Here is a 16,448-nt window from a genome sequence, read left to right on the forward strand (position 1 = left end):
TACAAACATTAATTTTTTGGATAGCGCAGAGTACATTTTCCAGAGTGAATCATATTCTTCTGATAAAATAGTTCTCAGAAGCACTTTCCATCATTGACTGATGATCAAGGCCTTGTTCCTTTTCACTTTGTCTGTAGTATGGAGCATTATTTTTGCTAATTTGATTGTCTTCATGCTTTCAATTTAAACTGACAAACCTAAGAATGCCCATATTCTAAAAATGTTCCATGCCGTCCATAGATGCTCGTGGTCTTATCAGGTGGATGCTGATGGTGAACCCTGAACGCCGAGCAACCATTGAAGACATTGCCAACCACTGGTGGGTTAACTGGGGCTACAAGAGCAGTGTCTGTGACTGTGATGCCTTGAGGGACTCCGAGTCCCCACTGCTGGCAAGGTTCATTGATTGGCATCACCGTTCTACTGGCCTCCAACCAGAGACTGATACCAAAATCAAGTGCCTTTCTAAGCCCAAAGGTCCTGAAGTCACACTAGAGAGACAAAGGTCCCTGAAAAAATCAAAAAAGGAAAATGACATTGCACAGTCCATCCAGGAAGGAGGAGCTGAAAATGCAACCAAACCGACCTCCAAGAGACCCAAAGGCATCCTGAAGAAAAGGAGCAACAGCGAACATCGCTCTCACAGCGCAGGTTTCATTGAAGGAGTTGTCAGCCCAGTGTTACCCGCTGCTTTTAAGATGGAGCAAGAGTTGTGCAGGACTGGTGTGGCCATTAAAAGTGTTGTAGAGGGAGAGGGAGCTGGCAAATATGGCACTAAGCAGTCTTCACTAATGCCAAAAAAAGGAATCTTAAAGAAGACTCAGCAGAGGGAGTCAGGCTATTACTCCTCTCCAGAAAGAAGTGAATCTTCTGAACTCTTGGACAATAATGATGAGACAGTAAACAGTGACACTTCTCCAGGGGTCACAGAGCCATCCAGAAATGGGTCTTACAACCATTCCTGCAGGCGTAAGGGCATCTTGAAACATAACAGCAAGTATTCTACCAACAGCACTGATCCTGCTTTGATTAGCCCTGACACACCAACGCTGGAGGCCATGGAAGAAATGGTCTTGCCTGGGGATGCATTACCTCGAAGTTACAGTCGCCCTTCCAGTGTAATTAGCGATGACAGTATTTTGTCCAGTGACTCATTTGATTTGCTAGATTTGCAAGAGAACAGGCCAAACAGGCAGAGAATACGGAGCTGTGTCTCTGCTGAAAATTTCCTCCAGATCCAAGACTTTGAAGGACTTCAGAACCGCCCGCGGCCACAGTATCTAAAGCGTTACCGCAACCGTCTTGGAGACAGCAGTTTTTCTCTTCTCACAGACATGGATGATGTGACTCAGGTCTACAAGAAAGCCCTAGAGATCTGCAACAAGCTCAACTAGCAGAGGGAAGATGGAAAAGGGAGGGAAGGGAGTTATTTGTGTACCTTTATGATGGAGTAAGTCAGGTCATTGATTTGCTGACAATGGTAGGTTTTGATTCAGAGGAACTGACTGTACCTGCTTAGCTGAACTCCAAGTAAAGTTACCCCAAAGCCATCTCACACTACTCTAATTTTGTGTCCTCAAAATATTACCTACCTGACCAGAGAAAAACCTTTGCTTTGTATCTGTGATCAAAGCACATCAGGAGCTAGTAGACAAAAGCATCAAGACTTGATGGCTCAAAGTCAAAGCTAGACAGAATTAAAACTGGAAGTGAGGGACACACATTTTGAGAGGTTTGTAATTAATATTAGATAAGCTTTTTGAAGAAATTAACTGAATTCTTCAAGTCAGATTTGGATGCCTTTTAGAACAAGAGGCTTTATTTCCCTCTGAAGTTATTTATCTGGGCACAGTGATTGCTCAGTGGGAATCTTTGGCTTGCATTATGCAGGACACCAGGCGAAGTGGTCATCACAGACCCTTTCACCAGAATGACCTGAGAGGTTCTGAACATGTTCTAAGATAATATGAGAGACTTGCCCCAGGAAAACCTTATGAGGTGTTTGTGGACAAGCAATGGAGCAGACTAGTTCATATCTAGACCTTCCACAGTGACCAGACCCATTGCTCTTCAGTGAGTAGAAAGTTCTAAAATTGTTTCCAGCTACCATCAAAAACAGAGCCACAGAAATGATAGGGACAACTGGAAGGAATGGGTGTTATCAGCAGCTAAATGACCTTTTAAGACATTTGAACCCATATGTTCAATCTATGACTCTTTCAAAATGGCCAGCCAGATGAATGCCCAGACAAAGATGAATCTCACAAAGGGTCCCTAGGGGTAACTGACCCTCCAATCTAGAATTCAGTCACTGTCAGCAAATGGTGCCACCTTGCTGCTAGCTTGTAGTATTTGGGAGTGACAGTAGTTTGCAACTAGAATGTTAGGTAAGGAAAAGGTTGTAGAATGTAGGAAATGGATAGAGGTCAGAAAGTTAATGGAAAGATGCCTTTCTGCAAATGAAAATGTGTCTAGGTTGGTGTTAACAGAGCAGAAAGAATTGAATGATGACATGATAACGGTAGATTTAATAACAGAGTTAGTATAAAGTTGTGGGCCTGCCTCTATCTAATGTAGCTGGTACTGGTACTGAGTGTGCAATGATACCAGTTTGGGAAAAAAAGGATATGCATTTGTGTTCTCAGACATATCCAGCTATCCAGACTGTAGGCTTCAACTCCCATAAAGGTACCACATGGGTCTACTGGATTACCTGAATGTAAGCCTGTGTCAGAAAGGCACTGTGTGTTTGACAGGCTTGGGCAAACTGGAATCTTCAGGCCCATTTCAGTCTCATTTCCATGAGCACATAGCCCCTGGCTTTCTTGGAGGTGCACTGGTGTGATTAAATCACAGGTTTCAGCCGATGATGTCAAATGATCCACAGCTGCAAAACTTGTATCCACACTCATACCCAGAGCAGGGGGGCATGGGGCAAGTTCTGGTCTTGCTCCTGCCCTGTAACTGGAGCTGAAAGCAGTGTTTGACCCACTGTGTCCCAAATTGTAGAGATGGTGCAGAAACCGAATAGATTTCCTCTGGGGATTCCTTGGGAATTGGGGATAATTCCATATATCATTGGCATCTGGGGCAGGGAGCTATTTCACTTGCAGATTCTTCTTATTCAGTGTGTCATGGTCCTTAAGTCTGCTGGTTCCTCCTAAAAATCAAGTGGGCTACCTAGCATAAAGATGAACCAGCCTGAGTTTCCAAAATCAGTTAATCTGTGGAGAACCTTTACCTTTTACTTATCCACTCACACTGGACCAAATTTGACCCTGAAATAAACGGCATCAATACCATGAAATCTCTGAGACATGTACTCTCAAGTGGTCAAGTGAAATCTGGCCCACTGTTGTTTGCTCAGGAAGGGCAATTGCAGGTCACTTCTCTACAGATGTGTGCCTCTCTGTATGATATTCAGACATCTCATCTTCTGTCACAAGGCCTGCATGTGTTCTTTTACCCCATCCCAAACCAGCACCCCATTTTGCAGTGTGTTGATTTAACAGGTGTGCTGTGGTGCATTTTAAAACAACTCAATATAGCCTCCATGGCCTTTCTGAAAAAAAGATGGATGTGCCTTGCAGCCGTGGCTTTTAACTCATGTCCTGGGGTGTAAGAGCTGCATCTGCAGCTGGTGTGAGTCATTGCTGTCCCGTGCAGTACTGTCCAGTGCATCACGCTTTCCGTGCACATCTGGCACTAAACCTTGAGTGGAATTATAGAGGTTTCAGGATGAAGGGAAGGGAGCTTACCCAGCCTGTCAGGGAAGTGAGGAGCACCCTGAGGGCTCCTATCTCTGAGACTTTTGCCCAGGTCTGCTTCCTTGTGTACAAATGTGAATGAGTGAGTAACTGCTGCCAAACTGGAAATGTTACATAGGGATTTACTGGCATGTTACTGGCATGTTACATGTTTACTGGCATGTTATCATTCCTAGAAGAGAAGAAAAAAAAACTTGACTGCACATTGTTACTATTAGTGTTGTGATTCTTATTTAATTTTTTTTTTTGTAATACAAAGTCAACTTTTTTATTTGAATTTGTCTTTTTTTTAATTTATTGGTCTGAAAGCCATTTCAAAGTTATAATAATATATTTGGTGTAATTTAATTGGTGCAACATTATTTTACAGCTCCAGCCAAAATTGTTTTATGTTATTTTTGGGGGGTATTTTGGTTTTTTTTCTCCCAATCCTTGGTTGGTTTGAGCTCTACAAGGCACACAGGGAAAAACGCTGGATAATCACCTGAAGTGTTTGTATTTTTAATCTGATACTGTTTTTTATTAAATAAAATGAAATTACTGTAACTGTGAACAGTCTCTCTCTCTCCCTTTTCTTTTTCACTGTACATCAGCATGAGCCAATGCCAAATGGTAATGAACTTGTCATGCAGAAATACAGCAGCATCTCAGCACTTTGTTCCAAGTTGTTTATGCAAACCTCCTTGGCTCATTTGTGCATTTGAATATAATGTGGGTGGCCACAGAGACTCCCTTGCTCTGAAGTGTTTGGCACTGCAAAGCATACAGAGCTTTCAGCTCTAGAAAAGTTTGGTGGAGAACAACTGGCTGGGGGTTTTCTGTTGAAGATAAATGAGGTTTGTGGGCCAGGTGTGCTGTAGATGAGACAGAGCTGGCTGAGCAGACAGAGTACAACTCATTTGTAGCTCAGGGACAGATGGTCAGGGTCCTTTCTCCTCCCCATCTGGGAAGGGACAATTTATTGACTATGATTTTGTTGGTAAAAATTAGGGGGTTTGAGCAGTAATTTGATCAAAAAAGAGTGATGGCCATTCTGATGCTGTTGAGCATGTGTTGATTTTGGTCAGATGGCTTTGAACAGACAGAATAATCAGCTGGTGAGAGGGTAAAAAAGGGAGTCAGTTTTCAATTTTTTTGGAATCCCCACAATCACCAGAAGGCTTTAGATTGTTTTTCTTGGAAAACAAGTGGGCATCATAAGGGAAGCTGGGTGTTAGGTATTCTGTGTGTGTGCTGGGGATTTGCTAAAATAAAGGAAATGGTTGGCAATGTCTTCGTATTGGCTCTGAACAAGACGCTATTAAGCTTGACCCTTGATGCAGCCAGCCAAGATACCTGTGGTGTATATTCTGCTTTTTTAAATTATAGGCAGTTTGTATTAGGATCCAAGGTATGGATATTATGAAAAAAAGAAAAAGGCTTTAATTGTTCTAATTCATTTTATCTCTCTTGAGCTTTTTAAAACAAGAAGCCATGGCTGTAGCTGCTAGATTACAACCACTTAAAACCCAGTGGGAATAAAGGGAAAAAGCCAATGATGCAGAAGAGTAGGCAGGTGTTAATACATTGCAAAAGGAATGATTATCTGCTGTGTGCTGACTGAGTAACGAATTATGAGGTGTATAGTCAAAGTCAGCAAGCCTGTTCTTGCACCTGAGGTGAATAAGGTCTAATTGTGCTGGTGGTGGAAAATATACTGCAAGTCTCTTCTGTAACAGCAATTATGAAACAACATTTTTTTTCTTTTTAGCGCACTAGTTAAAAAGTGAAGCTGAGGACAAACTACTTGTTTAATTTTAAAAATAATGACTTTTAGAAAATTCTGGATGGCTAGGCATGATGCATGTTTGTGGCAAGCTCTGAGGAGTCATTATGTACATGTTTGTACAACTCTGAGAGTGCACAGCTCTGGGGTGGGGTGGGAGTTCAGAGTTTTAATTTTCCTATTTATTACAGAAGATAAGTCCAGGGCAATATGCCTTAGCTGAAGTCACATAGTAAGTCTGTAGACAGACCTGGTCTTCTTTATGTTTACTGCATAGGCAATCCAGTGGTTCTCAGAAATTGTTGAGTTTTTATGGTTTGGGCAAGACAGGAGCAAGGAAGCAAGAGAGGAGCATTTTCAGTTACTGCAGACGAATTTGCAGATAAAATTGTTATTGACTCCATAAGCATGTACAGTAAAACTTTGCAACAGCAGAGCCTCAGTTATAGCTACAGGGTAAGTTGTAACCAGCCCAATAAAGGGAGATGTCTGATACTCATGTAAATTTGGTATATATAAGAAGCTTATCAGTTTGATTCGACATTTATCTCACTGATTCACAGCTCATTTTAATGAGCCGCTTCTGGAGACAAATCTGCAGGAATGCTTTTGTGGAAACAGTTATAGAAACTCTAATTTTTGCTAGCATCACCCCAAGGTCTCTGGTACCTGTTCAAGGGTTACTCATTTCAGGGTTTTAACTGAAAGTTTTACCACAGCAGATTACAAGCAGGCTTTCCACTGCCATTATTGGTATTTAGAATTCAACTGGAGTATTTTTTTTGTCTGGTGGAGCTGTTTTTTCCTCCTTGCCAAACCAAGACATCTTTCTCATAAAAGACTGAGTAATTTGGCTGGAGAAGCAACTTTTTTGGATAGATTATCTGAGAATTTTTGTTTCTGGCTATCTCTCTCTATTTCTTACTCCCTGCCCTATATTTCCTGGAATTTTATCAGTGCAGAAAACCCTTTGATTTGCATGTCATCTGGCCATACAGAGCCCTGAATTTTAAAGGAAATGATATTTATCTGCACTGATGCTTAATTGTTCCTTGGAAAAGCATTTTACAAGACAATTCTAAGAATCTCCAGAAGACTCCTCATCCCAGCTCAAGTTCACACTGAGTGTTGCACCAGTCCCAGGGCCACAAAGGAGTTAGGTAGGTGACTACTATCCAAATAAGGAAATCAGCTGTGGATGCTGGCTATAGGTGCGCTTCTGGGTCAGGGCATCACCTGACTTCTTCATTCAGCAAAGCATCTTGACTGCTAGTATGAACTCAGATTTTTTTGACACTGAGCACCTCTGAAAATCAATGGCCAATCCATCACACAATGAGCACCTTGCACTGAAGCCTTTCCTGTCAGAGACCATGTGGGAATGTTGGCATTGACCCACCTTGACCTTTTCTTTTTTGCCTTTTCCCCTTTCACTTTATCCTATTTACTTCCTACAAATAAAGTGTGTCTCTCTCTCACATAGTCCCAAATCCTGCTTGCTGTCCTGTTTAGCTTTGCTCCATTGACTACATAAATCTCCTGTCAGGACGAAGGGGTTGAACTTTGTTCCCAAGGTCCTTCTGCAGTTCTAACCCTGGCCTGTGGCATTGCTTGGCCTTGGAGGCCATTGAGATCCATCTCTGCAGCAGTGGCTCCAGCACTGGTCCTTTGCAGCAGGCAGCTTTTCTTCCAGGATGCAGAAACTGTGGATGGAACCCTGAGCTAAGAACAGGGATCTCTCTGAAACAGGCACCAAGCTGCAGGACAATGACAAAGCTGGGCTGACAGGACAAATGGGTTAGACTGACTCAATATAAATCCCTGGAAGTTAGTGGCGAGATTATACCTTTCCCAGCAGGAATCCACTAAGAAAACTGTTCTTTCATAGGCTGGGGAGATGCTAATGCATTTAGAAAGATGAGGAAAAAATAACTTTAGAAGGACCATCTGAAAAGCTGTGAAGAAGGGAGAATATTTCTTGTGGCTCTGCAGTACATATAGTTTATTAAGAAAACCTTCCAAATTTCAGCCTCAGAGATAACAGAACAAGACATGCTTTAAATAGAACCTAAGGGAAAACAAATTCGTAACAGATGTTAGAAAATATGTAAATATATTTTTATTTACATATAAAGCCCTAGCCCTCACTTGCCAAGCAAGAATGCTAGGACTAGAGTGTGTCATCATCCCAGCTGCACTGGGAATTGTCAAAAATATTTCTTTAAATGTTCCTTCAAACTCTGTTGTTCTCTTTAGCTGCACATCCCACAGCTTGATGATTTAATCAGAAGATTTCTTGAGACAAGGAATCTGCTGCCTGAGAAGAGATCTTTACTAAATTCCCATACTCAGTGCCACAAGGAATGTTCAGTTAGCTCCAGGCCTTAGAAACCCCAAGGTAGTTAAGACCCTTGCATTCCCAGGACAAAATTGTGTCAGGGTGGAAAGAGGCAATGGGTAACAGTTAAGTACTAGATTGTAGCAGACGCAGGGCCGGCTACGGCTCAGTAGAGAGATGTTTAGAGATAAGTATTTGCTGAGTAATAGGAATTGTACCAAGAGTCCTCACTCTGGTCCTCCTTATCTCTCTGTGACCCCATAGGCTAGTTTCCCTAACCCTTACAATTGGTCAGTTTTCAATCCTCCCTAACCCTATAAAAGAGGCCGTCTGGCCCCATTTTCCTCCGAAGAGCAGCTTCAAGACACTTCAGAGGAAAATTGGCCCAGACGGCCTCTTTTATAGGGTTAGGGAGGATTGAAAACTGGCCAATTGTAAAAGTTAGAGAAACTAGCCTATGGAGTCACAAAGAGATAAAGAAGACCAGAGTGAAGACTCAGTACAATTCCTATGACTCAACAAATACTTATCTCTAAACATCTCTCTACAGAGCCATAGCAAGCCCTGCGTCTGCTACACTACATCCCCAGATGGTGCAAACTGATGGTGACCCAACCTGGACAAGCATCCAGCCTTAAAAACCAAATTCCAGTCATTGTGAAACTGTGACTGGATTGAGCGGGAATGGCTTCCAGCCCCACGTGCTCACGATTTGATCTCTCCATATGAGGAATTCTGTACTTTCAAAAGTAGTGTTAGAAATACCTGTTTCTGAGAAGCCAGTTTCAGCTACCTACACCTGAATTTTTGAAACTGATGGCCACCATCTGCTCTCTGTGACTTCACCCTGAGCAGTGGTCCCATGCGCTTACAAGGATAAGGCTTACTGGACCTCAGGCTGGACATTTCAAAACAGAGATACTCAGAAATCTTGAGCCTTTCCTTAGCTGTTTGGGGTCTTTCAAAATACTGACACACCAGGGCATTTTAAACTTTTAGGAAAATTGTACAATTCTTCAGCTGAATAGGAATTTTATCATTAGTGGTGATTTTTTAGGAAATCAAAATGTTTTCAATTTCTCAGGAGTGTATGACTGTGAGTACTGCATAGAAGACAGGAAGCTTCAGCCCCTTGGAAAAACAAGACACTTGCAAAGCTTTCAACAGCCCAGAACTTGAGTGTTACAGTTCAACAAATCTGTAACACTCAACTTGAGTGTTACAGTTCAACAAATCATTTCATAAGGGAAATGATGCTTCCCTTTTTCATAAGGGAAATGAAAGTTTCTAGTGTGGTCTTATCCCATGGTATCCCACCAGACTAGTCCAGGTGGGCATGGAAATTGTCCTCTTTTGACATTAATAGAGAAGTCGCAAAAAGCCCAGATGAGTAGCACATGAACAACATCTCCCGGCCTATGAAGAAGTAACTGCAGTTGCTTTTTACTAGAGCCAGAATGTTGTTTTCTGAACCTGATCTATTAATGACAGGCAGATAACTCCGGAACAAACAAAACTATTGATGATTACAGAAAACATGGCAGAGTAAGGGCAACATTTTTTCTTGGTGAGAGAATAGAGGGACAATTTTCTCTTGCACTGGATACAAGTGAATAAATTAATTTCCTCCTACTGTTCCAAGCTAAAATTGGGGCAGATTTACTGGACCCTCCCTTATTTCTTTTCCCAGGGCAAGTACAGGTAGTTCAGTTTGCTCACAAGAGATGCAGATTTATTCCTTGTCACCATTTGCAGTGGTATCACAGTTGCACTGACACTCTGAGGGAGAGCCCATAGAGCTTAAATAGAGCTTAATGCGCCCTCCCCCGCCTCGCCTCCATGAGAGAGGGATCAGAGCCCTCAATGCGCTTTAATTAGCAGAGACAGCTTTTGTAGAAGTTCTGCCATGCAAATAAAGGAAGATTTGCATATTTTCCCCTCAGACATCAACATGCTCCCTAACACCTGCAAAAGCACCCTAACCACAGAGGGTATCTCTAAAAATATTTCAGAAAATACACGTGTTGAGAGCAGACCTGATTGCTTCAAACAGCAGAAAAGCCTTTTTTGTCATCACACGCACTAAACCTTAATTAAAGCTGTACTGTTCCACCACAAAGTTATCTGGCTTTCCTTCTGCCAAAGCTGGTACTACTGAGACAGGAATTCCTGCATTAATCTGCCTTCTCCCTTTAAACCCTTTCTTCTGAAGAAGCCTCGGTCAGAAGCTGAAGCAAGGTTCTCCAGTTGTAGAAGCTCAAGTCAGTCTGAGGAATGTAACAAAAGTGACATCAGTTTTGACCAGTCAAATCTTGTCCGCACTACCTGCGTGAACATTCCATGTCTAATGCCAAATTTCCAGAAATACTACGAGGCCATACTGACTAACTGCCCACTAAATGACAGTGTGTTGGAAGTATCAGAAGGCTGTAAATTAATTTAGCCCCCTGCCCTGGTATTTGCAGTCCTCAGCACTCACAAACACTTGGTTAACTGGTTTTTGAGAGGACAGTAGAAAGCCTGCAAAGCTCAAAGGAGAGATTTGGGTTTTCACCACTAAAGCATTAATACTCTCCTTCACATGCGTGTGAATAGAAAGTCTTTATTCAGATCAAGCCAAGAAGAAACAAACTGTTGTTGAAAGGTCATTTCAGCTTGTTTTGAGGGGTGAGGAAGAACTAGAAAAAATAAACAAATGTGGTCTTCTTACCAATGATTACAAATACTGTCTTTCATCAGAACAGGCAAGGTTTTGTTAGAAATATCTCTTTTATGTTGGACTAATTCATTGTAGCTTCAGGCCAGAGGTTTTATAAAAGCTTTAGCTATCATGGTTCCTGAATGTCCTACTTGAGGCACCCTGGGGAGGTTTGATTTTTAGAGAATGAGTGGTTCCTATGAGGACACAGCAAAAGTAGGCGCTCTTCTGCCTTGCAGGTCTTGGTGGTTGCTTCTTTGAGTGGTGCCTGTCAGCATTCAGGAAACTAAGAGTTCTGCTAGCTGTTAGCAGAGGAAAGTTCTCCATTAATCTGTTCTCTATTGATATCTGGAACCTTTGCTTGTATTTCATACTCCATCATAAACGTGAATCTACTATCATGCTGGTAAGCAACCATGTTAAGTCTGTCTTCCAGCAAAATATTACCACTTTTATTAGAAAGAGTTTTTCTGCAACTAATGAATTAATTTTAAAAGGTGGGTAGGGAGAGGGCCCATGTTACATTTCAAATGTAACTTTGCCAGGATTTCCTTTAGTTTAGCCTTTTAAATTAAATTTTTCCCCTTATCTCTCTCCTATGAACCCTGATTCACTAAATTACTCCTATAAATAACTTTCACATGTTTAAAGGTAGGTCTGCCTTTTCCTTGCTGACTCAGGGCCATGGCTTTCTATCTGACAGTGAAATGCTACACAGGAAAATCCCCAAAGGTCACTTTTCAGTATTATTTTTTTTACATGAACTCAAAAAGGTTGGCAAAAGTGCTTCAGCAGTGGTTTTCCTGAAAAAAATGAGCAATATTATATATCTGTCTTCCTGCAAATATGAAGCTTTGGTACAAACCACAGCTTGTCTGGCTATGTCCTGTTTTCGTCTTCTATTTTGAGTATCTATTTCTCCAGATAACTAGCTTGCAGTACTCTGTCATACAAATGGTCATTACCAAATCAAAGCTGGAATTTTCAAAAACAGTCAGCATAAACCTAGCTCTATTCTTGTTCAAGTTACTGGCAAAACCCCTAGAGATGTTTTTTTTTTCCTACAGATAGCCCCTCGTAAGCCTATCCTATATCCAGAATAATATTTCCCCATTTCTGGTAGAATCATTATAGGAGTTATTGCATTAGGAATGAACATTTTGGCAAGATGATAACCCTGATCTTCTTTTTATATAATTATGGATTCAGAAGGAATTAAATCAGCAAGCTTAGTACTGGAGACAAAAACTGAAGAGGCTGTTCCAGTACATCCAGAGTCACTGTTATATTTGATTTTGTAGCCCATAAAATCTTCCCTGCTGTAGTGGATACCTAAAATGACTGGCTTTATGTGCTGATTTTTCTTTCCCAAATGGCATAGGAAGGCTCCTTAGGCTATGGTTTAAACTTCTTTAAAAATCCAAGAAAAATAATAAAACTGACCTTTAACCTGCTTGATTTCTTTTTAGGTAACAGAATAAAGTGAACAGTCTTTGAAGGAAAGAAGATGCAAAGTCAGAGCTCAAAGCAAATGGATATTGTAAGGAGTCTTTCCCCACTTCTTTTCATACTGGGTTTGCCGGACACCCCATGGGCTGTGTAGCACTTCTAGCACCGGCACAATCTGGGCACATCAGCAGCAGCCTCCCTGCAAACTCACACCTTGCTCCAAAAGTGCCATCACACCCAGGAAACCTCCAGGATCCCTGTTGTGTTGTCCCTTGCAAATATCCTCTGCACCACACACATCATGAGCTGAATGACTTCAGGGATCCCCTGAAGGGTGTTTTTGTACCCACTTCCCTGACTGTTTTGGGCTTTTTCCCCTTGAAGCATAGCCTGCTGCTGGTCATTGCTACTCAAGGGCCAGGGTGCCAGGACCATGTGTTTCACTCCAGTTTGTTCAAGCTAATTTGATTTGTGGATTTGCAGAAACAACATCAGAGACTGATTCTTAACTGGTTATCCCACCCCATAGTTCCTTCCCTTTAGACAAGGCTAATTCACACCTTCTGCTGGCACAGGCAATTTGCTTTAAAAGTAGATAACCAAGCACAGGAAGGAAGGAGTGGCTGGGGGGACTGGAGCAGTTGGTTTCTGTGCTGGGAATTCCCGTCAGGGTGAACAAAATCTCTCTTGCTTCCTGAGAAAGAAGGGAGAGTCACTTTGTGTGCCTCAGACCTGCACTAACCTGCAGAGTTCACAGGCTCTGCCCTGCCTGCTGCATCCAAGTGGACTTCACTCAGTTGAGCGTCTGCTCCTGGCTGCTCATCCAGCTTTTTTCCTATATGTAAAAACCAGTAATGTTATTTTTATTTTTAAAAGTATGAACTAAAAAAATCAAACCGCAGGCTACCTTTCCCATGCTGCCTGTGTGGGGCACACTGAAATACATTGTGGGAGTACAACACATACACAGCTGTGCCATTTTTATGTGCATGTATCCCACAGTCCTTCGCAGAGCACAACTCTGATCACTGATGTCATGATTACTCATGTCAGATGTCTCATGGTGTCTTTCAGGCCTCTTGTTCCACCTTCATGATGACTGTGGGGAGATCTTGCAGAAGTACCATCATCAGCAAGAGAAATGAAAATCAGCAAGGATTTTGGCTTCTGTCAGCAAGCAAAATCTGCAGTTCAGGAAATTTTGAGCTATTATTATAACAAAAGCAGCTCCCTCTCTTTTAATTTTCATTTGCTTGGACTTGGATCTTTATCTCAGCTTTTCCACACTTGAATTCCTTATGAATTTACTGTGAGCTAAACCAGAGAAAGTGGAGACCTACAAAACCTAACACTGTCGGAGTGACTTTTGGGTACAGACACATTTTCATAGGAAAAGTTATGAAACCACTATAAGACACTGAAAAAAAATTTTTTTCCCAGCTTCCCTTCAATTTATAATTAGAACACTTAATATAAATTTCAAAATAGCAAAAACTTCAAGCAGCCTTGCAGATCAGTCATTCTGCAATTGTATTTAAAGGAAACTTGAGGATTTGTACATAAGAGGCCTGAAGAACAAAGTTGTCTGCCCTCAGGAAGGATATTAATATTGAAGGAGGCCTACATTTGAGCATGCTTCTATCCCTCCTTCAGGGGATTTTCTTCCAGCAGGGATTTTCCTGCTTCAGTTGTTAATTTCCCTGAAGGTGTTTTGACAAGTTGGATGCCTCTTTACACTTTTTGTCATAGCTATGGTATTTGAGGGAGCTGAAGCGAAAATCTGCGTGTATACAACAGAGGAAGGAGGTGTTAGTATATGCTTAAGGACCGACAAAGGATTATATTCTAATCTGTTCATTTTGCTAAACAGAAGTTGTACAGATTTACCAGGTATTACCTGTGTCTGTTTAAATTACAACTTATCTTCTAAAAAATAACCAACCTTAGTACAAGTGTTACAGTGGATGAAGAATCAATCGCATTCCTTGGGAAATTGTTTTAGTCATTTATTACTAATACATGAAGCTGAGATTTTCAGAATCACCTTGAGAAGTGAGCAAACCAAGACCTAGAGGCAGTTCATCTTGAAGATCTCCATATGGAGGAATTTCTTCAGCATTTTGATAGTATACCTCCAGAGCCTAGCTGACATTAAAGTGCTATTAAGTCCCTGAAGTCTTTTGATCTCAGTTCATATTTGCATATTTGCTGTGTGCATTTAATCCCATCTCTTTCTTCCCAAAGGCTGCATACATACATACGTATATACATATATACGCATATACATACACACACACACACACACACACACACACACATGTATAAATAAGGACTGAATGAGTAAATAGAAACTGCCTGTGTCCAGAATCAGTAAGTGCAAAACAATGCTCTGGTTAAGCTTCAATACAGTCCTGCGTGATGCATATGATGGGAAATGCTTCCCTGTTGTTTACACAGATCTGAAAAATGGGGTTTTGGCCTCCTGTAGCAAATGCTTAGGGAATGTGTGCTGAGACATTGGAACACTTGTTTCACCAGTGCCAAACAAACAAAAAAAACCCCAAAATTCCAGGATATTATTTTTCTAAATGTTTTTGGGAAAAAAAGTAATTTTTTCACATCAGCTAACACATTGTCATGACAATTAAATTTATTTTCCAGCAGTGTTCTACTGTTCCAAGTCTAAGCATAGAATGTGCACAAAATTCCTAATTAATCTCCTGCAGCAATAAGCTTTGAAAGTACTCTACAGTGTTTGAATTTTGTGAATATTGACTGATGTAAAAATTCAAAGGAAACCCTCAATTATTGGACAGTGGAGCTAAGTCTGTGTTAAAAAAACAAAAAAAATTTACCTGGACAAAAAACCATCCCTGACCTACTGTCTGATTTTCTGATGCCTCTTCCTTCTGGTAGATCAGTGATAGTGTGTGAAAAGTAACCACAAAATATGTAGCTTCATCATACCAAAAGACACATTAGTAGGAGAAGGGGACTGGATTTCAAGAAAGCAAGCTGGATTTATGGAAGAAGATTAAAAAAGCTAATTGTGTTTAACTTGGCTGACTGACAGCTAAAAAAGGGGATATGATAACTGCCTACAAATATTTGAAAGATGCATAATACACCAAGGAAATAGGGAAATAGTTTGAGACAAAGTCTGGTAAAGCAAAATTTGGGCCGGGTAGAATGCTAACAATGAGACCTGTCAGACTGCAAAAAAATTTCCCAAGGGAATTAGTCAACACCTCATTAAAAAAAAAAATACCTTGGACAACAAGTACTGAAGGGGATTGCAGGGAATAATCCTTCAGGGAGAAAGGATTCTCCATTGTTGCTGCTGTTAATAGCATATGATTGTAAAGATTTTCCCAACAACATTTTTGAGGCATGAGCCTCCCTGCAAAACAGTAGATGGAGGGAAATTCTCTTTGAGGAAAATTAAACTTTTTATGGAAAAAATTGAAACATCAAGAGAAAAGTCACTGTATTTGGAATGGGAGCAGTGGAACACACTGAAATGTTGTTGTGCCAACCTTCCCTGTCCCCAGGAAAGTTTCAGTGCAGCTGACAGAAGTGCCCTCATTGGAGTGCCATGGAATTGGAGACAATCTGGATTTTGGATCATGTCTGTAGCTCCTGCTCAAAATAAGCTCTGTGGTGGACTTGCACTTCAGTAGTTATCCTGTGTCAAAAGGCAATCTGCCTTGAATCTGTTTTTTTTCTTCTAAATCAGCTAATTTGATTTTGTCAGCCCAGCTCCAGAGCACATTATTTTTTTGCAATCTATAGCTGCCTTCACTATTAGGGGTTGCACTTCTATGCCAAAAATACCAGCCTGTATTTTTCCCCAGACTGGATCCCCTTTATGATCACCACAGCTGAAACTTAACATAACTGGAGTGGAGCAACTGTGAATCTACTTAGCATCAGTGTTATAAAAGTCAGTGGAAACAGCTGATCCCTTAAAATGAGAAGGGAACCAGTGTTTCACTGCACATTTATGCCGATGTATGCCGATGTAACTCCTCTGCCTCATACTAGGATAAACTGAAGCTAGGCAGCAGTGAATCAGACCTAATATATTTAGTACTTGTATACTAAATTTATGAGACACCGAGTGACATTTGCCTTATGTATAATGTTAGCACTCCCAGCAGGATGATCTAATCATTCATGAGGAATTATGGTACAATGTTGAAGTTTATTTAATGCTTAATGTTCGCAACAACCTCCAGCATTGATTTTAATCTGGTTATTGCTCGCATTGTGAGACAGATCTCTGAGGAGCAGCAGCAGCAGAGGAGATCAACCACATCTCGTGCAGCATGGCATATATCAGCAATACTGTTGGCTCCACTGTTTTTCTGACAGGCAGAGGAAGCAGAGTTGATTCACACACCAGAACAATTCCTCTCACCAAGACACTTA

General features: G+C 41.2%; 1 protein-coding gene and 1 long non-coding RNA gene across 2 annotated transcripts in view; both read left to right on the plus strand.

Annotated features, from left to right (window-relative positions):
• The window catches only part of NUAK1 (NUAK family kinase 1), a 47,051-nt gene extending 42,731 nt beyond the window's left edge, over positions 1 to 4,320 (plus strand). The window contains exon 7 of the mRNA XM_030238270.2: positions 241 to 4,320. Coding sequence (XP_030094130.2) covers positions 241 to 1,394 — 1,154 coding nt within the window. The 3' untranslated portion in view covers positions 1,395 to 4,320. The remainder of the gene's footprint in view (positions 1 to 240) is intronic.
• Positions 4,321 to 12,035: 7,715 nt separating this feature from the next.
• On the plus strand, positions 12,036 to 13,954 carry LOC127059093 (uncharacterized). The gene is made up of 2 exons (XR_007776538.1): positions 12,036 to 12,108; positions 13,092 to 13,954. It is a non-coding gene; the product is annotated as an uncharacterized LOC127059093 (long non-coding RNA).
• Positions 13,955 to 16,448: the final 2,494 nt, after the last annotated feature.

Source organism: Serinus canaria, chromosome 1A (genome assembly GCF_022539315.1).
Source record: "Serinus canaria isolate serCan28SL12 chromosome 1A, serCan2020, whole genome shotgun sequence".
NCBI lineage: Eukaryota > Metazoa > Chordata > Aves > Passeriformes > Fringillidae > Serinus > Serinus canaria.